The 26,773-nt window shown below is 41.6% G+C and overlaps 1 protein-coding gene across 3 annotated transcripts; it reads left to right on the top strand.

Moving 5' to 3' along the window:
- The first annotated feature begins 1,105 nt into the window (after positions 1-1,105).
- Positions 1,106-26,350, top strand: LOC106956148 (pecanex 3). 3 transcript variants are annotated; one of them, XM_015046771.1, is made up of 36 exons: positions 1,106-1,333; positions 2,226-2,705; positions 4,267-4,475; positions 4,549-4,654; positions 4,846-4,885; positions 4,992-5,087; positions 5,830-7,569; positions 9,830-9,959; positions 10,176-10,345; positions 10,800-10,857; positions 10,974-11,115; positions 11,223-11,380; positions 11,553-11,706; positions 11,903-11,935; positions 12,556-12,727; positions 12,855-12,965; positions 13,214-13,305; positions 13,385-13,494; positions 14,070-14,175; positions 14,263-14,355; positions 14,456-14,606; positions 15,401-15,545; positions 15,675-15,852; positions 15,951-16,059; positions 16,192-16,321; positions 16,423-16,481; positions 17,219-17,434; positions 17,787-18,040; positions 18,690-18,920; positions 19,023-19,126; positions 19,764-19,911; positions 20,010-20,240; positions 20,867-21,141; positions 21,220-21,389; positions 21,854-22,242; positions 22,669-26,350. In XM_015046771.1, the coding sequence occupies exons 2-36, from the start codon at positions 2,553-2,555 to the stop codon at positions 22,822-22,824; spliced, it is 6,819 nt and encodes a 2,272-aa protein (XP_014902257.1). In that variant the 5' UTR covers positions 1,106-1,333; positions 2,226-2,552; the 3' UTR covers positions 22,825-26,350. The 3 variants fall into 3 exon arrangements, with proteins under 3 accessions (XP_014902257.1, XP_014902258.1, XP_014902256.1); XM_015046772.1 differs by having other exon boundaries at positions 1,106-1,454; positions 15,678-15,852; XM_015046770.1 differs by having other exon boundaries at positions 1,106-1,454.
- The last annotated feature ends 423 nt before the right edge of the window (positions 26,351-26,773 follow it).

The following is a 26,773-nucleotide window of genomic DNA, read 5'->3' as shown; positions in this document are numbered from 1 at the left end:
GCCAATAACCTGTCTCTCTACAACATGGAAGCTCATGTCAGGCATTATAGCGGCTAAGATAAATGGGCACATAGATAAATACATGAGCACGGCACAGAAGGGCATCGGCATAAATAGCAGAGGACCCAAGTTTGTTGTTTATGGAATGTTCAGAAACTACAGCGGCTGTGATGCGCCAAGACAAAGGTAAACAAAGGTAAAACAACCTGAACAGGTGATCAACTCTAAACCACTCGCACCTTTTTATTCTCCGTCTCTCTCTGTCATTTAAGCACATCCGTTGCCATGGCAACCTCATGCACTCCACAAGCTGACCAGAGATTACGTTAAAAACATAATATTCAGTCCGTTTCGATATCAGGTTTTCAGGCTTGATATTTATTTTTGCGATTATCAATAAGCGCTCCCGTGAAAACAGCGGTGGCTAATTAGTTAATTTTAAACTCCTGCTAGTTATTTTGATAATGGAACCGAAACTCACAGAATTGCGCAACACCTTGTTGAAACAATAATCACTGAGATTATTATTGTTGTTGGGTCATTAATTTGAACACGTTTTGTTGATTTTTTTTGTTGTTGTTCTTTGATAATGTTAGGAACGTTTAAAGCCAGTCAGAGCAGGACGTGCTGGTCTCATCGTCCTGGCGGCGTTCAGTTTGTCACCTGATGCCGAGATCGATTCAAAACCTTCCTCGATCGATGTATTGCACCCCGGCTCTCTAGCAAAGCACGAAGAGTTCAGAAACAATATGAAATGGGGAAAAAAAGTTATTTATTAACTGATTAAGTCGTGTTTTAGATTGTTCTTGAAAAACTAATCAGTCACGGCTGATTAGTGGGTGCACTCACTGCTGCACAGTGAACCCATTGATTTTTTTTCACAGGAGACAGCCGCACTCCTCTCTTGCAGGTACTGCGTACACCCGCCAAATATTTTAGGGGTACGCAGTACCTTACCGTATCCCCTACTTTCACCCCTGTATATACCTGCATGAGAGAAGACAGACTTTAAGCAGACAGATTTCACTTCGTGGAGTTGACATTCACTTAGCCAATCGGAACCATGGGAACGTCTCCGTCTGCGCGTGCGTACTTACGTACGTGCGTGCGTGTGTCAGCTAGCTGTTAGCTGCGGCTAACAGGAGCTCGGTGTGCCAGACCTGTAACAGTCCCACACAGACTTCGTTTATGCCAGGAAACAGCTGTCGTTAGGGTAGAGAGGGGTTCACTGTTCATGTTTTATGTCTGTCAATGTTTAACACCAAAGAGGATGACGGACTTTGAGGAAAACCAAGATAAATTAACCAGCCCCAATAGAACAGCGAAGCTCCAGGTAATCTACAGTTGGACTGCCGTCTTCTGCTAGCTGCATCTTGAGGAGGAAAGCTCTGAGATTTTACAAGGACTGGATGCGGAAGGAGGATATGAGGCAAGCTCAACAGCTAATGCTAACTGTAAGCTATGTTTGGATCCAGACTTGGAAAGCTGTTTACTGCGAGCAGTTATTTAAAACTGTCCTCCTAACCTGAGTTTACATAGCTAAAGGCATCCACCAGCGGATAGCGTAGGTCTGTTTTGTTTGTTAAAAAACGTTACATTCACCTTTCATATGGTATGCGGCCTAGCATTAGCCGGTACCTAACGTTAAGAATTCGGATGTTAAACGCTGGCCATCGATTTTTCAGACCTGTAGCAATTTTATTCTTTGTATCGTAAGTCTTTGCAGAGGCTAATCCACGCTGGTGGCTCAATAAGTCTACGTATATCATTTAGAAAAGCAAAGCGATTCCATAAAGCTAGGCTAAAGTGTCTGCTAGCCTGCTAATGGGAATCTAAAACTTAATCTCGCTTGCATAGCCCTGGCCTAGCTCTAACATTTTGAAGTTTTAAGCACCGTCTTTTGAAATTGGAAAGATGTTTTGGTCATGTCATGTACCCTCCCACAATGGCGTAAATGGGTGTATTTAGGAATATTGTGGTCAATGGGTGCTTAAAGTCTTAAAATCTTGCTTCAGCTTGGCTACTGTTTAAATAATAAATACTTAATTATGTGTGTAAAATTAAACGAACGAAAGACACATTCATAGTCAAAACACGTGAATAACAAAGTACTATAACAATCAGAGTACGGTGTATTTTGGCTTTCCATTAAATGCAGTGCTAAAACAATATCAATCACAGAAACAGATCAACTGTCAAGTGACTATATTTGATTTGTCTTTCAGATGAATGCCATTTCACACTTTCAGTGGGATGTCAAAGTGCCAAAAGATCATACAGCTGAACACCCAGCTGGGGTTAGGGTAGAGAAAAGCAGCATTGGGATAGAAAGGGCACAAGAATATGCAAGGACTTTCAACATCCACTGAGATCTATAAATATCCACGATACAGAACTGTTGTCCTCAACAAACCAGCCTTGGTCACCATGCTGTCTACGTTGGAAGTGCCATCGTAGAGAGAAGATACCGTGCCTCAATCTGCTGCACGGTTTCTTTGAGCTCCAGCCTTGGAGGAAGCTTTCCAGCTTTTGTCTAACCCAAAACTGTGGAGATGGGCTCCCAAGCTCTACAGATTTTGCGGCAGGGTGTGTGGGCTTCACTCACAGGAGGCTGGTATGTGGACCCCCATCAGAGCACATTCTCCAACTGCATCCACCTGTACCTGTGGATCTTTCTCCTGACCTTCCCTTTTCTTCTGTACATGGTAAGACCACAGTTTAACGGCAGCTAAGTTTACAGAATCATTCTTCAAATAATGTGTTGTTGACCTGAAGTTTTTATTTAGTTGATGTGTCAACCTCGCATGAAATCAATACAAAAATAGTCAGTCAGAACTTTTCATACACTCAACATGGCAATGATGTCAAAGTAATTTTAGATATGTTTGAATTGTTCTTTACCTCAGGGAGGAATAGTTGTACATATTCAAGGGTTTAAAAAATGTTGGGTGTAAGAAATTTGAATTTATTGTGTGTTTTCAATATCTTGCATGTGGATTGAAATTTTCACACATGACAAATGTATATCTCTGGCACCAAGGGAGGATTGCTTAAGATCAATTTTTTCCTACATCACATTTAACACATTTTAAGGTTCTAAATAAAGACAAGTTTTATTGAGTAACCCACTTAATAAAATTCCTCATAAATGTTGTTTTCTGTCAATACAATATGTTATGTCTTATTTAAATTTGTTAGTGGAATTTTAGAAAATAGCTTCTGCTACTTTGTGTATAAACCCCAAAAGGTGTGTACTTTGATTCTTCCAGCTGTTGCCAGATTCCTGTGAGGCTCAATGTGTTTTTATCCTACTGGAACCTGGGAGGGTTTAGATAAGAATGAAACACTCCTCCATTTTCAGTGTTTCACAGATTTTAAAGGTCTTTGTTAATGTCTTAATGCCGAGCCAGAAATGTTGGTTCCCAAACTCCCTGTGAGAAACTTTGTGATAACCCAGGTATAATTACAGAGTGACTCTCTGTCTCGAACAGTTAGAACAGATCAGGCTGTGCGGACACCGCGGGAGGGGAGACCTTAAAATTCATCCTTAATTTCCCCTTAGTTGAATGGTGGATTTCTATCATTCTTTATTTCTTTTGCCTATTTATATTGATGTAGTTTAAATACAAATGTTCTTTTTATACCTTATTTGGGGTTGGGCAAATCTAGACTTTTCAAAGATTGAGATAAATGTTCCTAAACAAGATGCAGAGAAACTTAATAAAGCCCTGACATAATTCTGGCTGGATGTTTGAACATTCTTATTGTCACAAATTGTATAGCCAAGTTAAATTGGTCAGTTTCTTAGCACAGAAATTGAACCCACTTTTAGTCAAAGTTCATCAATTGTATAAAAAGTTATTAGGGTGGAGGTCTGGCTTTTTTCCAGAAGCTTAATGTTCTCCTGCTTTATCCACTGCAAAACCAGTTTAGATGTGTTTTGGGGTTCATTATCCAAGTTTGAACCATCTGAGCTCGACTATCATCCTCAGATAAAATTAAATTACTTGGGATGTTCAGCAACAGTCCAAGACCCACCGAGTCTCAAGACGATCACAAGCTGAAAACTACAGAAACACCGATATTACTCGCCACTCCAGTGAAGTGAGTTTAGCTTAATCATGAGATAAAAGGGTGCAGACCAAGAAATAACAGCTGCTCCAAAATCAACCCATTCTAGCTTGACTTAAATCTTCAGCTGTCCATTTAGACGAAACATTTCCTAGGTTTCTAATTCCGCCCGGTTTCTTTTCCACTCGCTCTCAGGCTCTTCCTCCAAGCTTGGTGGTGGCAGGCGTGTACTCTGCTGTGGTAGCGATCTTCTTTACTGCCATTAAGGTGGTCAACTACCGACTTCACGCCATGTTCGACCTCGGTGAGATTGTCGAGAAGAAGCAGGCTTCTCTCGCAGCTGATGCCCCGAGGACAGAAGAAGGGGATGATGGGTCAGGAGCTCATGATGGAAATCAGCACAGGTGTGGAGATATAATTGAAAGGGATGTTGGAGAATGGCATTTTTACACTAACCAGTACTTATTTTTTCTCCAGGGATAGTCATGTTGGTGTCGAGATGACCGTTTTTCGGAAGGTTAACTCGACTCCCCCGGTTCGCTGCAGCTCCCAGCATTCTCTTTTCGGATTGAACCAAGTGTCGGTGAGGATTGCTTGGCTCACTAGTTACATGTTGGCCTCACTCATTTGCCCTGTAATCCTTGTGAATTGACAAATCTTTCATCTTTAGTTTTCAAACCTTTTTCAGTCATCTAACAACGCTGTCATTGCAGGGTTAATAACTATTGATAAGACTCATGAATTTTAATATGCCATATATTTTTGATTTGTTAGGAGTTTTTGCCCCAGCTTGAGGATGTAGGAGGAACTACTGGTAAGCATTTAAACTGTCTTCTCCTTTTTTGTTATTTTCTTGATTTTTGCAAACTTTTCTTTGCTTCACTTTTTTTTTTTTTACAATATCTTTTGTTTTGCTTTAGATCTCAAAGAATTAACACAGGCACAGGGAAGCAATAATGTAATTGTGACTTCGGCCCATCGTGCGATTTTACGTCAGAGCTCCCAGGACGCACAAAGTAAGGCTGCTGTTCTTTTCTGTGATCTGCAGTGAACTTTATTGCATGCTGAGTGGTGTCTAATCCTTGCCTGTATAAAAATAACTCTCCCTCAAAGCATATCTGCACATTCTTATAAATCCTTTCAAGAATAAAAAGTACGTTTTGAAACTGTTTGGTCCTGTTAAGCCCAACTTGCATTCCAGGATTCCTACACAGTCTGGAAAATATTGGAAAAGTATCGACTTTGATTGAAGTATCTTCCAAGACCTCGATCAGTTTCTGACTTTATTCAAAATCTTATTGCTTCTATGTTGTGTCCATCTACACGTCATAGCTTCTGTGTTCCTTATCTTCTTTCCTTGTTTTTCTTACTCCCTTCCTTCAATATGTCTTTGCTGGTCCTTCCTCCTTTTTATCAGTTCCTTTCAGTCGTCTTTGTGTCCTTGCTACTTTCTGCCAATCTTTCTTCCTTCCTCTCATCATGCCTTTCTCCCTTTGTCTTTGTATCCTTTCTTATGTCCTTGGGTGTGGTTTCCTCTCAATTTTGAAAGCTTACTTCAATCTGAACTCTCAGCATTGTGGATGTTTCTCCAATAAATTTATGAAGAACACTTGTATTTTACATTTAAATTTTGCATAAAAAAATACAGGACTTTGGAAAAAAATTTTTTTTTACATGTCATATTTGTAGAATATGACATGTAATCATATTACTGATGCATTTCAGTCTGATTGTATAATTTTTTTGGGGGTGTTTCAGGGCCATCCAGTATGGTCCAGTCCTGCATCTCTGACTCTCCAGGAGGCGAATTCCCAGGTCTCATTGGAGTTCCTGGAGTGTCATCTGGACCTGAAGATCCTGGAGGATGCCTGTCTATCCCGCCTTCACCTTTAAGTCAAGGAGATGGAGGCGAGAAGGAGCAGCCGAAGGACTTGCCAAAACAATCGTCTCATCAGAGTCCTAAGGACAATGGGTTGGGAACATATTGTCCACTTGGGCCCTCTGCCGAATCTGAAAGCTTAGGCGATACACCCCTCAGCCCTCTTATAAAGAGCAGCTTAAGCGAGGAGCTAAGCGAAAACCTCATGGGTTTGGGTCTGGACCCCGGAGCTTTTGCTCCGGGAACTGAGCACCCAGGCAGCCGCAGTGGGGTGGCTTTGGCTGCGGGGTCCACAGACAGCTGCTTCAGTGCAGGTGGAGCTACCACAGACCGTGAGACACTGAGCACCGTGAGCAGCTACCGCTCTGAGAAAACGGACTCCACTCAGTTAGAAAGTCCATCGTTGAGCCAGTCTCGGCCTGCGGATGGACAGACGCCTGCTGCAGCACCGGTGTCGGGTTCTATTGCTCTGAAAAACACAGAGGATGCAGGCGGACAGGGTGGCAGTGACACTGACAACCTGTCGGACAGTGTGCTCCTGCGCTCCCCTTCCAAAGAGTTGTCCATCAGCCAGGGCTTAGACCGGACACTTGTTGAGGAGGACTTACCCCCTCCACACTCTGATATTGCACAGCCCCCTCCTCTCCAGAACTCTTCCCCTTCAAGTAGTGGCCACTCAGAGGTGTGTGACTTGGACAGAAAATCTCATGGTCCTCCTCTCCCCCCACCTCGGCAGGCCAATTCAGTGCCTTCAGGGCTGGCCCTGGGTCTAGTGTGTTCTGAGCCTACTCTGCCCATATCCTCCACCCCGTTGTTACTGTCTGACCCGCCTGCGCTCCAAGCCCAGCAGGTCGTTCGTCCTAAAGACTTAAAGCTGCTGCGGGCCGGCGGCGGAAACATGGGCCACAGGCCGGGCCGAAGGAAAGCTCCCAGACGGCGAACAGGAGCGGGCAGCAGTAGTTTCGACTGCGGCTCTTACAGGCGTCACCACAATCACAGGCAACACAGAGATTACATCCCAGTGCGCAGCCGGCTGGGGGCTAAAGCTTACAGCGAAAGTTTGTTTGAGGACTCAAGTGACGAAGACGACGGCAGTGACATTAGCGCCGGGTCCAGCCTGGGCTCCCAGCGCAGATACAGCTCAGACGAGGACAACGATAATGACGACGACTCGAGTTCCTCTACCTCTTGCTACTCCTCAGACCTCGCCAACATCAACATTACATCCCTTCTCTCCACTGCTGCTCAACTTCCTGCTCCAAGGGAGGACGATTTACCCGAAACCTCGGGCCCCTCTCACTCTCGTGCTGCTCAACGCTCCTCTAGCACAGCGAGCGCTAAGACTCATGCGAGGGTACTAAGTATGGATGGGGCTGGTGGGGGCCAGAGCAATGCAGCGACCACGCCCTCCGCTCTTCTTCCAATGCCCTCCACGTCCACCCCGGCTCCCCGCACCCTTACCATGTCTAAGTCTGATCTGGAAGCCCGGACTATACACACAGACGGCTTCCCTGTATGCCATCGTCATCATCGGCTGGATTCTCTTGGAGGGTCTTGGACCGGCAACCAGATGGGTTGGAGGGTAGGAGAGCTGGTTGAAGAGGGAGCCGTGGGTGGAGGTTAGTTCACCTGAAAATCATTAGTTTAAAGCAAATGTTGCAGACTCACCCCTTTTCTGAGAAGTAACTCAGTTTTAAAAATGTTTTTGAGTATTAAGACTCTGATTTTTATGCCAAGTTTTATGGTTTAGATTTAGAAGCACTTGAAAATGGAGCTGCACAATGTATCAAATCTTAATATCAGATCCTTCCTTGGATGCAATATTAAGTCAGGCGTGCCATTTCAAGTGCAGTGCAATAGGGTTCTGCTTTCTGATGATGCATTTGGCCATTTGAATAGATGTTGACTTTCCTCAGTTGGTATTGATCCGAGAAACTCAGGTTCTAGAGCTCACTGAGAGTTATGGGTGCATTGTGTCGAAGGAAAAGAAACAGTACTGAGGAAAATGGGGGTAATAATCATAGAGCTGCACAATATAATAAATTACAGTCATTATCACAATATCATTGTTGTATTGCAATTTCAAAGGCAAACATTTCAAGACCATTTAATAGGCTACAGCAGCCATTAATCCCAGAACCTGATGCTTATATTTAGGATGCTAAAGCTATTGGAAAGTGCTGAGGTCATTGTATAATTTGAAAGACTCAAAATGTGTCTGTTTAATTATAATAGGTGTTTCATTTCAATTTTCAGCAACAATATTGCAGTTTAAATAATTTTGTAATATGGTACAGCAATGCCTATTTATCAGTCAATATTATTTCTAGCAATGTTATCTATTGCTAGAAATAATATTGACCAACTTATGTTGGTCAATATTATGTTATTATTGGTCAAATAACATAATATGACCAACATAATAGGTCAAATTATGTTGACCTAGAATTTACCTTGGAATTAGTAAAAAACACGTCCTTTACTGGGAGTGAGTAATTGAAAGATAAATGCATAGGAGTCATTTTTTTTGCTCATCAAAACTGTAAATCATCCCCAGAGCAGTGCTAAAATCTAATTATGGCTATTCCCCACATTGTAAACTTTAACGAGTCGCCAAGGAGGAAGACATTTCCTGTAGCATGAGGGCATCCAGATGTGGTGTAGATTAAATCCTGAAAATGTGGTTCTGATACCAGACAACACAGGGCTCAAATGGCAAGCAGTGTGTTTTATTAATAGCAGCAGCAGCTTAGAGGCAATGTTTCTTTGTTTTACTTTCTTAAGAAAGATGTTAAAACCATGACGCCTCTGCTGATTTTAATCAGCTTGTAGGTATTGCATTCCTGATGAGCGATGTAGAGCAACTAGATTTGCTGGTGCTTTGTCACTGATTAGGAGGGAGGAAATTCCAAGATGGCGCTACTTTAAGTTTTGCATTTAATTAAAGAAAACATGAGTTTCCTTTCAAAAGAAGATTTTAATAAACACAAAGAGTTTGGCCATAAATAAATCGAAGGGAAGTGTATGTCGAAAGAGGGACTTGGGTTATATTATATATAACTTATGAATTTATGAATTACATTTCTAAATTTAACAATTTGGCTTTTCCACAGAGATCTTTGCACAAAACTTCTGAAAAAAAAAAAAAAAAGTTCAGTTCACATCTTTTAAGAGCAACGGGTATTTAACAGACTTTAGTGTACATCATCATAGCAAGGCTAAAACACATCGTCCTGTATCGGTTAGATAAATTAGTTTGTGTAGCTAATCTTAAAGCTGATAAATGTAAGGTTTTACTAGTACTTCTTGCCATCAGCGAATTCATTGACAAAGTTTGAAACTTAAAGAAACAAAAATCAAATATCAAACTTCAAGTCAACAGTTCTAACTTGGTTGTGAAATGTTCCAGACATTATTGCTTAAGAATTGTTAGTTTGCCTTGATGAAAACTTGCTATTGATATGTAAAACGGTAAGATCAAAAGAATGTACACTCCCACTTCTGAGATGAAGCTAATGCTTTGTGATATAAAGGGTTGATATAACGTAGGAAGGATGATTTATTCTACTCAAAGCTGGGAGCATGGTGTGCTTTTCATCCTCAAAGCTGAATAATACAGGTTTAGGCCAAAGTGTCAGGTTTCTGTCAGAGTTATGAGTCTGTTGTGACCACAGGCTGTTTGTCTATCATAAATGCAATTGCCTTTCCCTTTAACGTAGTGTTATCCACAAGAACCAGTAAGCGGATGTTGCCTCTTTTAAACAGCTAACAGACATGAATGTATAACCAGTTTTGATGCAGCCTTTTCTTGCTGTTACTCACGTAATTAATGGTGTAATTGAAGCCATTGCACTGATGAACCCATTAACTCTTCTCCAGCTTTAGGTCCAGAAGACGGAAGCAAACATGAAGGCTTGACGAGCGTGAAGAGGACCCAGGCGATTCGCCGGAGGCACAACGCCGGGAGCAACCCCACACCCCCACCTTCAACAATGGGATCGCCTCCCAGGTTAGTGTGGTAGACGGGAGGAAAAGGTTGCATCAGCCTTTTCTTTGATCACTCTGATCTTTAATAAATCTGTAAAAACTAAAAATAAAATCTATGATGGTGTTTAAATCAATACAAAAAATTTTTAAAATCTGATTTATTTAAATTAATTTATAAGGAGAGCTACAGACATGCTTTTTTTTTTTTTTTTTTTTTTTTTTTTTTTGTTTCTTTTAGCCTCCAAGACCTTCAGCGTGTTCGGACCTCGTCTCATTCACGCACCCGCACGCTGCCGTCAGCCTTACAGTTTGCGTCTTCGCTCCTACTCCCCCGCAGCGGCATCCACGAGGCCTCCAACTTCGACGACACATCAGAGGGAGCGGTGCACTATTTCTACGATGAAAGCGGTGAGTCAGTGAGTTTGAAGGATTAACTCAGTGGGGAAGAGGAGCTGTCAGGTCATTTGGATGTATATTTGATTTCAGCCCCGGTCCAATACTTCAATCAAATTAATAAAATTAGCAACTTGTACGTGCTTGAAAATGTGACGGTTTTAAAGTTCAGCAAAACATCACTTCATCACAGAGTAGTATACCTACTCTGTCGCTGGAGTTGTTCATGTTGGTGCATTAGATGTGTTTAATCTTTACTGCAGTCGATCTTTTTGTCCCAGTCAGGGCTTTTTAATTACATTCAGCTGGGAAAAAATAATAAAGCAAATATTGATTGTTCTTAATAAATACTTTTATAATAAGTTGAAAAAATATGGATGAAGAAAGTTTAGACTTGATGCAAAGGAGGAATACATGGAAAATGACTACATGCTTCATAATTACTTTTATTTTGGGTGCTGTGTCTCAGGAGTAAAGAGATCATACACTTTTGGGCCTGCTGGAGGTGGTTATGAGGACCCGGTTCAGTACGTAAAAAGACTACACAGAATGCATTATCTTTTAAAAAATGTTTATGCCACTGAGTGAATCAGTTTTTGAAAAGCATACAGTACAAAAAGTTGTTAAAATGTGAATCTTGCAGAGAAAGAGAGAGGCAGTCCCAGTCATCAAGCTTCACCTCCACTGAGGTTCAGGATGGAGCTCCAGTCCTGTCCATCCTCCAGCCCAGACCCGTGGTTCTGCAGGGCATGCAGGTCCGCAGGGTGCCGCTCGAAATGCCGGAGGTTAGCCGACCTTAAGTACTTGTACAGCAGATTATTCCTGGTCGAATATGTTGGTTAGTCCTTCTTTTAATTAAGTACCAGTTTTTACCTTTTTTTTTTCTTTCTAGTTTGATCTTGATCACGAATCTCTCCAAGAATCCCATGAGAACACTCTGATGATTGAGGAGAAAGCCAAGCCTAAGCAGTACTACCGGTTTTGGGTGCTGCCTGGAAAGTGGTTGCGGGTTCGATACGATCGACTGGCTCTTCTGGCTCTGTTGGACAGGTGGGAAGAAATGTTGGCATAATGACAAGAAATTATGATTCATGGCTTTTTTCTTTTTATGGCATATAAGTCAGTTTATCTCAAAAAGCCTTCATACCTCGAAGGCAGTTAGATGAAGGTGTTGCAGCCTGATGGAGTTAAAAATAATAATTCCTCTGGACTTTGCGTGCAGGAATCGCCGTGTGGGAGAGAACGTGTTTTCGGTGTTGTTGGCCAGCCTGGTGGCCTTCCTGGGGTTTCTGCTCCTGCTTCAGGGCTTTTTCAGGGACATCTGGGTCTTCCAGTTCTGTTTGGTCATTGCCAGCTGCCAGTACTCTCTACTGAAGGTAGGTAACCTGCATATTTTAGAAAAAATGTATTAAATATACATTAATCATGTAGTATCTTTCTGACATGTGGATCCAAGTGTGTTTTCCTCCAGCATTACATGTTTTTTTTTTGTCTTACATGTTGTAGAATCTTTAGCATTTATGTTAATGATTTAATAAATGTGAAATATAAAATCGTCTCCTTCTACTTCAGAGCGTACAGCCGGATGCCGCCTCCCCGATGCATGTGAGTATTGATTTATGCTCATCATTTGATGGGGGAGCAAATGCTTTCATGTTGAGCTGATTTGATGAGGTCTTAAGGAAATGTCTCAGATACTTTGCTCAAAATTTATACCGCCTTCCACCTTGATCTTTGAGTAGATGAAGAAATGATGAAATCAGAAATGGTTAGCAAAGGATGAGACGAGCAGAAGAGTTTTAATCAGGCATGGGTCGGTGTCAGTTAAGGCAAGGTTTTAACAAGCTTTTATTGAAATGAGGAAAACTCCCAGAGAGACTGGAGTTTTCTCCAGGCATATGGAGCATGTAGTAACAGCGCTGCCCCTCCCCCACCTGTTGCTTTGCAGTGCTGGACACCTGGCTGAAAGAAGGCTTCTGACCTTTCAGTTACACTTAAATATTGTTCATAGTGTCTTCATACATGCAGCATGAAACTAAAGAAGCATCACTCATTGCTCTGATTTTTTCACATTACCATAAAGAATATTTAAAGCTTATGATTGGTGTAGATTTGAGCCAGTTTCATTCTTGGGTTGAAGAGAAAATCAGGCATTGTTTAAACACAAACCTGAGCCAACCATGCCAGTACGACTAAAATAAATGTTTTCTTGTCTTATTTCCCAGGGCCATAACTGGATCATTGTGTACAGTCGGCCTGTTTACTTCTGCTTGTGTTGTGGGATGATCTGGATATTTGACCTGTCTGGGCGAGCTGGAAGTCTGCAGCCATTCTCCCTCTATGGGGTCACTTTCTTCTCTGGACACTTCCTGCTGTGTGTCAGGGACATGCTTATTGGTCAGTTTTTATCAATCACTTTTTAAAATCAACTTTTTACAAGATGATGTGTCTTGGGATTATTCTAAAAAGTAAATGACTTTAGGAGTAATTGATGTTTTTTTGTTTTTTTTTCCTGGTCCAACAGTTTTTGCCTTGTGCTTTCCGGTCATTTTCCTGTTTGGGTTGCTACCTCAGGTCAATACATTTGTGATGTGTCTGCTGGAGCAGATCGACATGCACATTTTTGGTGGAACCGGTAAGACTGCGCTTGCCCCGACAAGAAACAGCTTCTTTCTGTTTATTGCAAACAGCTGGGGAATATTTTCAGATGATCATGCTATTTTTTTTTTATTTTACAAACTGTTATCACTTCTTTTTTTATTTTTTCAAAACGCAGCATTCAAACAGCAGTGTGTTTCACACTGTGTTTGTAATTTTTTAAAAATCCATTGTTTGTTGACTCTTCCATATGTTGTTTCTGAACTTTGTCTCCTCTTTCATCAGCTACTACCAGCCCGCTCTCATCTCTGTTCAGCCTCATACGCAGCATAGTGGTGGCAGCTCTGCTCTATGGATTTTGCCTCGGCGCCATTAATGTAAGTCCTTCTGAAATTTAGATTAATTGTCATCGATTTTAGCTCATATTTAATGCGAATATGCAATTAATTGGAACAGGCCCCATGGGGGGATGCCCATGTGCCAGTGCTGTTCTCCGTGTTTTGTGGTCTACTTTTGGCCTTGTCCTACCACCTAAGCCGCCAAAGCAGTGACCCAACCATTCTGTGGTTAGTGTTCATTCCTCCTATTGTCAGCAGTTGAACAGTGAGAGATTATGTGTAAATCTCCTTATATTTAAAGAAGAAGGAAGTTTTTTTGTTTACTCGCTCAGAAATGGTGATAAATGTCTTATTTCTTCACCATGATATATTCAAATTGTACGTTATAAAGTGAGTCGCTTAAAAGATTTTTTTTTTAATTTGTAGAGTTTGCTTTTAGTTTTAGAAATTTGGATGCACATAAAAAATTACGGACAATGGAAAAAGTTGTTTCGAACCATTCTTGTTTTCCATTTTACTAAACACAAAATTTTGACTTTCTAAAAAGTGGATATAGACACCGCACAGCTTTCATTTGCTTTTTGTCTTCTGTATTTTAGTTTTCAACTTAAATACACTTAAATACTCTCGCCACAACTTTGCTGGTATCCTGGAAACAATATCTGGAAATTTGCGTCTAAATGATAAATGTACTGCCAAACACAGCTGACCTTTCCCTGTTTTCACCACGCTGCAGCCAGTGAAGACTTATAATGCATAGTAGTTCTTATTTGATTTATTTAGCTGTTGGCTTTTTGCTTTAGGTCATTGGTCCGGTCCAAATTATTCCCAGAACTGGAGAACAGAACACCAGAAGATCCCCCTGTGGAAATCAAAGATCCTCTCCCTGAGAAGCTGCGTAACTCTGTGGTAAAAAAAAACAGCCTGACTGATTCCAGCGGCATGTTTCCAGGTGTTTCCATGCTCCGTGGTTAAACCGTCCCCGTCTCTTTGCAGAGTGAGATCCTTCATTCAGACCTCGTCATGTGTCCGCTCATGGCTGTGATTACCTTCGCCATCAGTGCCAGCACCGTTTTCATCGCTCTCCAGGCAGGCGCTCACTCTTCCAGTGCTTTTCTCTCAAGATTTTGGCGACAGGTGTTCACAGATTTTTAATGCTCATGTTTTTCTTTTCCTGCTTGACCCTTAGCCTGCTCTCAGCTTCGTCCTGTACATCCTGGCTGGAGTTGTAGGGTTCGTTACACACTATCTCCTGCCTCAGCTCCGTAAACAGCTGCCATGGTTCTGCCTTGCACACCCTGTGCTCCGATCCAGAGAGTACAGCCAGTTTGAAGTCCGAGGTGAGCTTCTGAGGAATTTTATCTTCTGAAAGTACGTCTTAACAAAATAAAATTCTTACAGCACAAAAAATACATGAAAACAAGCCAGTTCACTGTCGGTTTCAGGAATGGACTGGAGCTGTGTTTACTGTTTCAGTTCATTTTTTTGTGCATCTTCCCTTTTTTCCATTATTTACTGCTGTGCAAAAGTATTTACTCATCAAATTTTTTTGTCACGTTGTAACCACAAACATCACATTTTATTGAGATCTCATACATTTTGAAGGGAAACAAAAATGAAACATAGTTTTCACATTCTTTTTTTTAACAAATATAAAAAGTGGTGCATATGTGTGTTTGTATGTACACAGCTCGATGTTTATGGAAGAGCGGCAAGTAGAAAGCCATAATTCCTATATGCAGTGTATCAGAAGGGAATATGTGGAGGTACCCTAAATATAGTGTCAGATCTGTAATGGAATGGTTTAAAACACTAGATGCTGAGTACTAACACATACCACACTTATTAATTTTTGATTTCTCAATAATGATGATAGTTATAAATATTTTATGCTGCATCTCAAAATCTCAAACATAATGCTTTGAAGTTTTGTGGCTGTAATGTGACAAAATGGGGGGGAAAAAAAAAAAAAAAAAAAGGCCTTCTGATTCAGTGTCTAATTAACAGCAACGTTTCCCCCTCCAGGTTATTTTCTACCAGATTTTACAGCTTTGGTTTGAAGGGTGCACTGTTAACGATGGATTTGTGTCTGCAGCAGTCTGTGTAACGTCGTTTTGCTCTCTGCCTTCCCCAGATGCTGCTCAGTTGATGTGGTTTGAGAAGCTGTACACGTGGCTTCAGTGCGTGGAGAAATACTTCATCTACCCAGCGGTGGTGCTGAACTCTCTAACAACCGAAGCCCGAACTGTCGGCCAGAGTCATAAAGATCTGGACATCTAGTAAGTCTTGTCAGGGTTGGGTTTATGGCAAGCTCCCGTCACTGTTTTCATCTAAAATCCTCAGCGCAAAAAACAGAATGTAGCTGCGGATGTTGTGTTTAGCAGCGCGTGTCTGTGTTTTTCCTCCAGCAGCCGAGCTCTCTTCATCTCAGTCGCAGGAATGAAGCTGCTGCGCTCATCCTTCTGCACCCCGTCTCAGCAGTACGTCACGCTGTGCTTTACCACGCTCTTCTTTCACTGCGACTATCCACACTTCTCGGAGACCTTCCTGATCGACTACTACTTCATGTCCATCGTCTTCAGCAAGGTGAGCACAACAAAAGAAATCATTTTCTCCAGTTGGTTAAAAACAGAAATTTCAGACATTCCTACATGTAATGGTGTTTTTTCTTTGTGTTTTAACAGATGTGGGATCTGCTGTACAAGTTGCGCTTTGTTCTGACTTACATTGCCCCCTGGCAGATCACATGGGGCTCAGCCTTTCACGCTTTTGCTCAACCGTTTGCCGTTCCTCGTATCCTTCTGTTAGTCCAACCTGTTGGCAGTGTTGATAGAAAAGACTGAACTGCTCAAGTTACTTCTTGTTCCTTTCTTACAGTCATCAAATTGAATTTCCACATTGTGCCCTTAACTCGTGTTTCTTCAGACTCTGCTGTGCTTTTTGTTCAGGCAGTCTTCTCCGCCATCTTTTCCACGCCCCTCAACCCTGTTCTGGGCAGCGCCGTGTTCGTCACCTCTTACACGAGGCCTGTGAAATTCTGGGAGCGAGACTACAAGTATGTGTTTCACAATATTGCACATGCAAGTGTGGAAGTGCTGCTCACATACTCCAAATACTGGATAAAGTATCGCATTTAACACCGAAACCTTTTTGCAGCACAAAGCGGGTCGACCATTCGAACACCAGACTCGCCACTCAGTTAGACCGCAACCCAGGTATGCCGCTAGTGATCTTTGCTCATGTTTTTACAGCACTTTCAAAATGTATACCCTTGATGTTTTCACATTTTATCACACAGATACTAACTTTAATATTTTATCGGGGCATCACTTAATAGATCAACACAGATTAGTGCATAATTAAGTGAAAGAAAAAATCAAATCGTTTTTGACATTTTTCAGAAAAAGTCAGAGAAGTGAGGTATGCATGCTTGCATGTATTTGGTCAGATTTTTAACGTCTAAAAAATAACAAACAAGTGCACAAAATGTAATTGTCCTTTTTATTTAAAGGTTATACTTTAAATAAAGTAAGGCAATACTTTCTAGAGCTTTTTTTGCTGAAGGTACAGCTGCCACTTTTGTGGCTCAACTAGACAAAATCACTTGTTATGAACTTATTTTCCTCTGCTGTCCCCTAAATGACTTGTAGGACTTTAAATGAGACTTCTTGCACGAAAGCCGGATTTGTGAAGACCACAGTTAAGTTCTCCTGTTGCCAGATTCAGGCCAGAGCTCTGCAGCACCTCCAGAGGGAACTGCTGTCCACGAATTGTGTTGTTTGACTCCATTCACAAATTACTTCTGAAGACAGTTGTGGTTGCACTGCATTTGTATTTAGGGTTATCAGAGGTTAAACATGAAAAAGTCCAGGGGTATGAACACTTTTGCAAGACATCGTATTGTTTTGTGTCATTGCTCTTGTGGTGAGCATCTCTTCTTTTCCCCCTGAAGGCGCCGACGACAACAACTTGAACTCGATTTTTTACGAGCACCTGACGCGCTCTCTACAGCACAGCCTGTGCGGCGACCTGCTGCTCGGTCGCTGGGGCAACTACAGCACGGGCGACTGCTTCATCCTGGCGTCGGACTACCTCAACGCTCTGGTGCACATCATTGAGATCGGCAACGGCCTCGTCACCTTCCAGCTGCGTGGGCTGGAGTTCAGAGGTCAGCTGTGGCTTAGGATGCAAATGAATGGAGCCTTTGAAAGCAATCAGTTCTCAGTCTACAGAGTGTTTACTTTTTAATTTCATTTGTGAAAATGTTTCAAAAATGTGATTTTAAAAGAAGGCTGAAGGGGATTGTAGCAGAGCTTTTATGTCTAAAAATGTTTTCATCGTGTCTTAAAATTACATTTTATGCACAGATTCCTGGCACTGTTATCTCTTACAGAGTATAAAAGCTGTTTATTTTTGTTGCAATGTTTTAGAAGTTTAGCAAAGTCCCACAGATTCAAACCTTACTGATTAAATAGAAACGTCATCTTTGGCTTTGAGGCTGATTCCGACACCCTGTCCAGGTACGTACTGTCAGCAGAGGGAGGTAGAGGCCATCACAGAGGGGGTGGAGGAGGACGAAGGCTGCTGCTGCTGCGAACCAGGTCATCTGCCGCAGATGTTGTCCTTCAACGCTGCGTTTGGACAGCGCTGGCTGGCCTGGGAAGTGGCTGCCACCAAATATGTTCTGGAGGGCTACAGTATCAGCGACAATAACGCAGCCTCCATGTTGCAAGTATTCGACCTGCGCAAGATTCTCATCACCTATTACGTGAAGGTAAGACATCAATCAGTGGAGGTTTGTTTTCTAGCTGATGGATTCTTGACTTGATGACCACATGTACGGTTCTCATGTGAGATGTTGCGTGTTGTAGACTGCAAGGAAACAACTTTGAAGTTAAAAGTTTTATTATGTAAAACAAGAGGTACTTGGAGAATAACTAATGGAATAGTAACAAATTGAAGTTTATTGTGTGTAAAATTCATCCAAATAAACACAACATCAGGTTGTTTCTGAGCTGTTTTTAAAAACTTTACATTTTGAGTCTCCCTCAGTGGATGTTTTTCTGTTTTTTTTATTTTTATGGTTTTATTGTATTAATACATTGGTCAGTGGAGGAATAACTCACCATTAGATATTATTTTTAGGAATTTGTATCTTCATTGCATGAACGTCTATATTGATGTAGTCTGTTGTCATGGCAACAGCTTCTCTTTTTCTAGAATCGGTTATTGGCCAGTCACATCTCTTCTCTTAATTTCTTCTCTTTATGCAAAGGTTCACAAATATTGATGGTGGCTGTGCTTTTAATAACTGTTAGTCATAATGCCACGCAGTGCTTCTGCACATTTATTCAATCTCACTGTTAAGCATGCACAGAATTTCTCTCCAACCGTTGTTTTAAATGTAACCGCTTCACCACCAGAGCATCATCTACTATGTGAGTCGGTCCCCTAAGCTTGAGGAGTGGCTGGCCAATGAGGCGATCCAGGAGGCTCTGCGGCAGTGCCTTGCCCCCAACTACGTGGACAGCGACCCCACCTTCAACTTGAACATCGACGAGGACTACGACCACCGAGCCTCGGGCATCACCCCTTCCTCATTCAGCATGGTTTACCTCGACTGGATTCAGTACTGCAACAGCAGGCGCCAAACGGTTAGACCCGACACAACATGACGACAAGAAAACTAACAAGAAGGACATAGTAAATGTTGTATGTTTTAATTTCTTTTTTTTTACTTTATTTTGGTGTTGTAGCCGGTAACTTGTGAGAGGGATTCCCCGCTCGTCAACTTGTGTTTTGGCCTGTGTATCCTGGGAAGAAGAGCTCTGGGCACAGCCTCTCACAGCATGTCTGCAAGGTAAAAACCGCAAGACCACTTTCACATTATGTCTCATTTCAACCACATACTGAAATGTATTTTATTGGGATTTTAAGCACTCTATGAATCCACACTGTTTACTATAATGATGATGTAGAATTGAGAGAAGCCTGACTTTCTTTGTGTTTATCAATGAAAATTTGCAAGAATAAAACCATGAGAAGTCTTATTTGTAGTTTGCAACAAACCATTTAGAAGAGAACACAAACGTTGCTAAAAAAACGACAAATCCTTCTTAACTATACCTGCAGGTATCGTTCTGTTTGGATGCTGTTTTTCAGCAGTCAGAGAAGCGTTGGAGAAGTGGCTGGAGCTAAATACGGTGCAATGCTGGAAGAAAGCTTAATAGGTTGACCTTTCAGCAGGACATCAACCTTAAACAATCAAACAAAGATGAATTTAAGCGGTTTAAATCAACGTATTTGAATGGCCCAGTCAAAGTCCATGTAAAATCTAAAACTGCGGTTCGTCTGAATTTGAGCAGGTAGAGACGAATCCTAAAAGATTTGCATCCATTTACGTTGTCTAGACTTATTACTTTTGTAAAATACATTGAAGTGTTATGCTGTTACTACTCCCCATGTAGTGAAAAATGTTAAATCTTTAACTGTGACAGTTTGGAGCCATTCCTCTATGGCCTGCACGCGCTCTTCAAAGGAGATTTCCGCATCACGTCGCCCAGGGATGAGTGGGTGTTTGCAGACATGGACCTGCTGAATCGAGTCGTGGCGCCAGGAGTTCGAATGTCCCTCAAACTGCATCAGGTAACGTCGCTGAAAAAAAAAAAAAAAAAACCCCGACTAATTACGTTTGGATATTTTTTTTGTCATTGGTGTTAAACTGTTGCTTTTTTCCCCCATAGGATCATTTTACGTCTCCAGATGAGTACGAGGATCCGATGGTTCTGTATGACGCAATCACGGGGAACGAAGAAAAGATGCTGATTTCCCATGAAGGTGACCCGGTGTGGCGCAGCGCCATCCTGGCCAACATGCCGTCGCTGCTGGCGCTGCGACACATCATGGACGACGGCAGCGACGAGTACAAGATCATCATGCTCAACAAGAGATTCCTCAGCTTCAGAGTCATCAAGGTCTTTGTTGTGTAGAAATGTCCAAATTTACAGTTTGTTTTCTGTTTTTAACAAATCTGTAATGTTTCTAATTAAGCATTAATTAAACATATAATTGTAATCTGTAAAAGTATAGAATTGGACTTGGGGATTTCTAGGTTTGGAAAAATTATTTTATTACCAGACTTTGTATGTCCCAGTGTCTAAAAGTGTTTTCCTTCTGTAATTCCTTCCGTTTGTTTCTGACTTTCTTTCCTTATCGCTGTGGTTCTTTCTTTCCTTCTTGTGTTCTGTCTTTGGGGTGTTGCTTCTTTCTTTCTTTGTCCGTCTTGGCATCTTTGTGTCCCTGCTCCATTTCTTCCCCGTTTGTTTCTCTCTTCCCTCCTTGTATCCTTCTACTTTTCAGGTTCTTGTTTTTGCACATTACAGTAAAGTAGTAAAAGCTAACCTGCTATTAAATATTTGTAGTGGAGTTCTATGAATTCAGTATTTTAGAGGTGACTGTAAAGGTCTGGTAACTCTGGGAGGTTGAGTGTTGAAACAGATGCAATTTATTTTGAAGAAATATCTAAGAACCGTAGATTCTGGATGTTTAAAATATGAAAAATGATCTTTTTTTTTTTTTTTTCCCAACTTTGTGCCCTTAGGTGAACAGAGAATGTGTGCGTGGGCTGTGGGCCGGCCAACAGCAGGAGCTGGTTTTCCTGCGTAACCGTAACCCAGAGCGAGGGAGCATTCAGAACGCCAAACAGGCCCTGAGGAACATGATCAACTCCTCCTGCGATCAGCCCATCGGTTACCCGATATACGTGTCCCCGCTCACCACCTCGTACGCCGGGGGTCACGGCCAGCTCCGGTCGGTGTGGGGCGGCCCGGTCAGCCCACACAACATCTACACATGGCTCATCAGCAGCTGGGATCGGTATGTGTGTTTTTTTTTTTTTTTTTCTTTTTTCAGTCGGTGCTTTCAGTGTAGACTCCGATCATTTTGTGACTGCAGGTTGCAGAAAGGCTGCGGCGCCGGCTGTAACAGTGGCGGAAACATCGAGGATTCAGACTGCGGAGGAGGCTCCACTTCCGTCTCCACTAACCCAGCCATTCACACCACGCAGAGCACGCCAGCCTCCGGCCTGCCCCAGCCGCACATCACCACTGTCCAGCCCTCCATGGGTAGAGATTTTTTGTTCATTTCATATCATTTAAAAAAGGAATCTGATTACTAATTAAAAAGGAGATCAAAGGTGTTGCGTTGTCATGTTTTCTTCCATATTTAAGAAGTAGAGATGCACCAATATTGAAATATTAAAAAACTTCTAGATCAGGTCTTGGTGATAGTGTAGCCAGTCCATGAGGGCAGATCTATTCAGTCTGATTCTATGCTTTGTGCTCTAAGTTTTCCATGTTTGACAAAAGTGGTCAACCTTTTTTTTTTTTTTTTTTTTCCCCCAGTTTCATTATTATTTATTTTACATTAGATGTTGATGATGTTTTAAGTCAATTCTGCACTGTTTTTCTGTTTCGGATCAGCCGATATTAAACCTCAGATATCGGTATTGGTATCGCAAGTGAAAAAAGTGGATCGGTGCGGTGCGTCCCTATTAAGGAGCCATTTTAAGGCTGGTCTTGCGTTTCAGGTACAGACAACCCTGCAGGCCCAACCCAGAGATGGCCCTGCCACCCTCAGCCTCTCCAAGTGGCTCTGCTCAGCCAATCAGAGAGCAGGATGGAGGCTGGCCTGCTGTCCTCTCTGCAGCGGACATCCTCCATCCAGGGGCTCCTGGGCCAGCAGCTCTCCAGCTCCCAGCTCTCCTTCAGCAGCTCCATGGTTCCGCCGCCTCTGCCCGCCCCGGAGCACTTCTGCCCGGCAGCCCTGCTGGAGACCTCTGGTCACAGGTTGAGCCACAGGAGCGGCCTGCACTACGACAGCCACTTTGGCAAGTGGAGCTTTTCGGGCAGGAAGGGCTTTAACGGGCCGGCCGCCGTGGAGATAGAAGGAGGACCAGTACAGACGATACGCACACAGGTAGGCAGACTGCTGGTCACGCCATGTTTGTTTACTCTGAGCTTCTGTTCAGTGGAAGACTAAAGACACTATACCAAACCTATTATCATCAGAAACTGTTATTTTTACAAAGACTGAATTGATACAAACTCTGTCCCACCTTTGATTGGAGTTTCTCACTGAGGTTATTAGTCTTCAAGTGTCTGAATGATTTGAAAGGCTTCCCACTAAAATTTTTAAAGGATTGTTTTTGGGTTGTTGTTTTTTTTTCCAATTTTAGAAAAAGTAGAATGTTTTAAAAGGCATAAATATGCAAAATCTTGTTTGGTTGAAGGACAAACACGTGGCTCATAGAGGAGGATGACTCAACATCTGCAGCTTGTTCATTGTTAATATTTTTCTTTGACTTTTCTTTGTGTTTAATAATTATTTATTATTATCTCTCAGCCTCTTCCTCATTCAGCGCCACTGCAGGAGGCCGGTCTCACACACGACCCGCTCGGAGCCACTCAGGCGCTGGACCCGACCCTGCTGGCTTCGGCGGACGCTCCCGCTTCAAAAGAGGAATCCACAGAGCTGCCTTTACTTGATCAACTCCGCTGACTTTTGCACTGGCGACATTTTCTACGACGAAAGCACACCGTGGGACCCAACCTGCCCCACCCCAACAAGACGCATTCCAGCCGCTCCGGGACTCATTCCATCGATCCTGAATCTGGGAGCAGAAACGTCCCACCGCAGCCGGAGCGGCTCAGCGCGCAGCAGACCGCGGAGTGAATTTAGCCAACTTCACAAGTCAGGTTTCATCATGAGATCTGATCATCCACCTTTTTTTTTTTTGTCTCTACGGACAACCTTTGGGTTGTAACAGAAGTGACAGGCCAGAAAGGCCAGTGCAATTAAAAGGGATATTTTGCTTCAGGAGTGCTTATTTTTCTATACCAGAGAAAAGAATCTAGCGTCTGACTGTCTTTTACTTGACAGATGCAGCGACAAGTGTTTCTTTTTCATCGATTCAAAGAAAAAAAAAAAAAAAAAGAAGAGAGAGAGAGATCAGTAGGTTACTGTACCTGACGTGTGGAAACCATGAAAAGCCTTGTTTAGTCCTCCCCCACCCCCGTTACTGCATCCTGACTGAACCTGCAGCCTAGCGTCGATATCTGACGGAGCGTATTGACAAACTTCAGGAGCCTCCGCGGTGCCTCTCTCCACCGCACGCCGCGTGGAAACAGAAATAACACCCAGTCCTGGCCATGAGGAGCATGGCCAGATCAGCAGTTAACAAAAACATCCCCCCTCACCCAGACCGACGGGCGGTGCGCCAACGGCGAGTTTACAGATTATTTGGGCCTGTAAGAAGAACTGAATTGAAAGGTTGAGATGTGGCAGACGGCATGGGCCAAACGGAGGCTCCTCTGTCTGAAAACATGGGGCTTAAAAACCCATGAACTGGGGGTTAAAAATGTCAAACCTTTTTGTTTCAGTGGGTTGAATGTCCTTTCTTTATTTTTTATTTTTTTTGTTTTGTTTTGTTTTTTTGTTTTTTTTATTTGAAGAATCCCAAGTTCCTCAGTGATTAAAAACACACTGAGTTTGCTTTTTGTTTGATAGACGATCAATAAAAGCCTGACCGGTTAGATCCAGCCGGCTGTCGGCTCTCCAGATAGCAGGGATTCATGCTGCTCAGTGTGGGGAGCAGCGCTTCCTCCGCCTCTCCCGTTACTGTACTACTGCTTCTGCATCCCCTGCTACTACTAATGTACCCACTACTACTGCTGTTTCCTCCACAGTTAAATCCAGCGTTTTAGTTGGAACTTTACACCGCGGAATAAATGGTAAAAGCAAAGGCGAAATATTTATTTGATTAACGTTGTCTTACTGATTATCTTTTATGGGCGGGGCTGCCTGTGTGGTGTGCTGATGTATTTGACTTCTGTCGATTGCATCCTCTCTTTCTCCCATCAGTTTGTCTAAAAATGTATCCTCAGTACCAAGAGTTGTTTAAAGGGATAGTTTGCATATTTGAAGTGGGATTTTGGAAGCACTTTTGACCAATATGTATCTTATTTTGAGACTAATCAGAATTTTCAACTCACTTGTTAATATTAATTTTAACTGCATAAAATAATTTTTCTAGCCTCTCTGGCTTCAGTGGTCAATAATTATTTATATCAAGATTAAAGGCAACATTACAGTATTTTTATTTATTTAAAATGGGAACAAAATGATTACTGGGTTAACATTTTAAACTGGCTTTAGCATCTCGTGTAGCAAAAACCAGTTAGCTCAGTCTGTGTGTACCTTTTAGAGAACATAGATCTTTCACACTTGGATTTCTACAAGGCTGCTTACATTTTCAGACCCAATATGTATTTAAGACAAATTTGCAGTAAGTCTTCCTCTTATCCTTTCAAGTCTTGCTCTCTCTCGCTTTCCCGCAGCCCGAGGGAATAAATTGTCACGTCAACATATCGCAGCTTCTTGCATCTCTGCACTTAATTGCTAATTTCTTATTAATTTTTAGTCGTATTCACTCTGAGCTTTGATCATGATCGAGAATCAGCCGATTCCAGTCATCTTTTTTATTTTTGTTTTTCCTCCTCTAAGTTATATCGGATCATTCCTCCAAGTATCAGGGACGTTTCAATGGAGAAACCAAATTTAGAAAAAGGTCTAAAGAAATGAATAAATCTTTTTTTTTTTTTTTTTTTAACGGGTTCTTTTTTCAAAAAGTGATTTGGGTTGCTCTCTCAAAGTTTGTGAAACATGTTAGGACTGAAATCAAGTTTCCTGCTGATATTTTCATGCTGAGCATCTGTTACCTTCCTCATTACGGAGGAGAGTTTAATCTACTGTCCATCAGTGCTTCACACAAAACCATTTCCAAATAAACAAATCGTCTCTTTAAGCCTGTAGCATGACTGGAAATATTCCTGAGAACTCAAATTTAATTTTTCTCCTTTCCACTTTTCCTTTTTTTTTTTCTTTTACCGCTGTGAAAATCTGCGAGTTTTAATGGGTTGCAGGTAAACATGAAACGAAACAAAGCAACTGGCAGCCCGTTGAGATGTTCTCCGCAGCGCCCAGCTGTCGACTCTCTGCAGTGTTCGTATCGTTGTGCCATAGCATTAATTGCCAGTTCCTGGTTTGCTCACAAATTAATTTCTCTGTGATTTTTTTTTTTTTTTTTTTTTTTTCCCTCTTTGGGAAACTTGAAAGAAGACAAGCATTCTCAGGATTTAACATTTTTGGGGGGAGGAAAGAAAAGTAAGAGGGATTTAAGATCTTTTTTTATTATTATTATTTGAGTCGGGTGGCTTGAATTAGGTTGAAAAATGGATATTGGAGGCAAATTTGATGCTTAAAATTAAAAATGGAGTTTCTCTTTAAAATGAAGGTCACTTAATGTGTGGGTTGGGAACTGGGTCACACTGGTGTTACAATTCTTCATGGCGTTTGAGAAATCTCTCTCTCTGCTGCCGTCTTTGCTCCACTTTAAGCTCCTTACAGATTTTTTTTTTCTTTTTTTAAATCCTTTGAGCAGCCCGGAGAATTTTTGTAAATTTGCTGCGAGGAACCTTGTATAGCATCTCTCCCAGGACTAACAACACCCTCAACTCAGGAAATACAGACTTGTCGATCAGTGCTGTTTTCTTTTTTTTTAAATATATATATATATATAATTTGCATCCAAAGCAATGGGGAATTTTTCTGTCTCTTTTTTTCTTCTTCTCTATTTTTCTTTGTTGGGAGATGGGAAAGCACAAGCTAACAGGCAGACCTGGGTGTCCAAAAGGGATTTCTGAATCTCTAGATCTATGTACAGCATGTTTGCTATATGAATATATATTTAAAATATAAATCTATTTTATTATTGGGTTTTTTGTTTTTTCTTCTCTATCAAAGACACTATGTGCGGAAGAACAACCTGAAGAGCTGAAATGTGCAGTTTGGGAAGAATCACTTATTACTTCTTTTGCACAAGATTTCATCGTCCATCATCCCAGTTTTTCATTTTAGACATTTTTGGGAGGGTGGCCTTTTATTTAAGAACTTTTAAGTCAATGTTCTGTACAGTTTTTTTATGTGATTTTTTTTTTCTTCTATTTAAATTAAAGTTTTTGTCTTTCTTTGCAAACTTGTTGGTCGGAGTGATTTATTCTTTTTTTGTGAAATGCTGTTTTAATCTTGGGTATCTTGACTTTTTGTCAGTTTAAATTTGTTATGGATTGGAAATTCAGTGCCTTTTAACTGTATTGGCACCGTGTGAACTTCTTCAAAATCAAGTATGTTTTGTTATCAGATGGACAAAGAATCAGGTATTTGTGAAGTGGAAAGAAGCTTTCAAATGTACATATTCTAATGCTTTTCATTTAAACCATTTTTAGTGGCCTTTGTTGTATATTTAAATGCTGTATATGAAAAATATTAATAATTTAACAAGCAGATAATCCTGAAACTGAACATAAATTAAATGCCAATTTAAAAGAACTTTTGGTATAAAAACAGACATTGCAAATTACATGAAATTAGAGTGATGTGAAGCTGCCTT

Source organism: Poecilia latipinna, unplaced genomic scaffold (assembly GCF_001443285.1).
Source record: "Poecilia latipinna isolate Pla-1442-1.1 unplaced genomic scaffold, P_latipinna-1.0 Scaffold792, whole genome shotgun sequence".
In the NCBI taxonomy this organism is placed as follows: Eukaryota; Metazoa; Chordata; class Actinopteri; order Cyprinodontiformes; family Poeciliidae; genus Poecilia; species Poecilia latipinna.
The sequence above is the reverse complement of the archived record's forward strand: the minus strand, read 5'-3'. Positions and strand labels throughout refer to the sequence as shown.

Coding starts and splice junctions, on each gene's coding strand:
- LOC106956148 (XM_015046771.1), top strand. CDS start 2,553: ATGGGCTCCCAAGCTCTACAGATTTTGCGGCAGGGTGTGTGGGCTTCA. Junction 11,116..11,222: donor TGCCGCTCGAAATGCCGGAG/GTTAGCCGACCT, acceptor TTTTCTTTCTAG/TTTGATCTTGATCACGAATC. Junction 14,176..14,262: donor AGAAGCTGCGTAACTCTGTG/GTAAAAAAAAAC, acceptor GTCTCTTTGCAG/AGTGAGATCCTTCATTCAGA.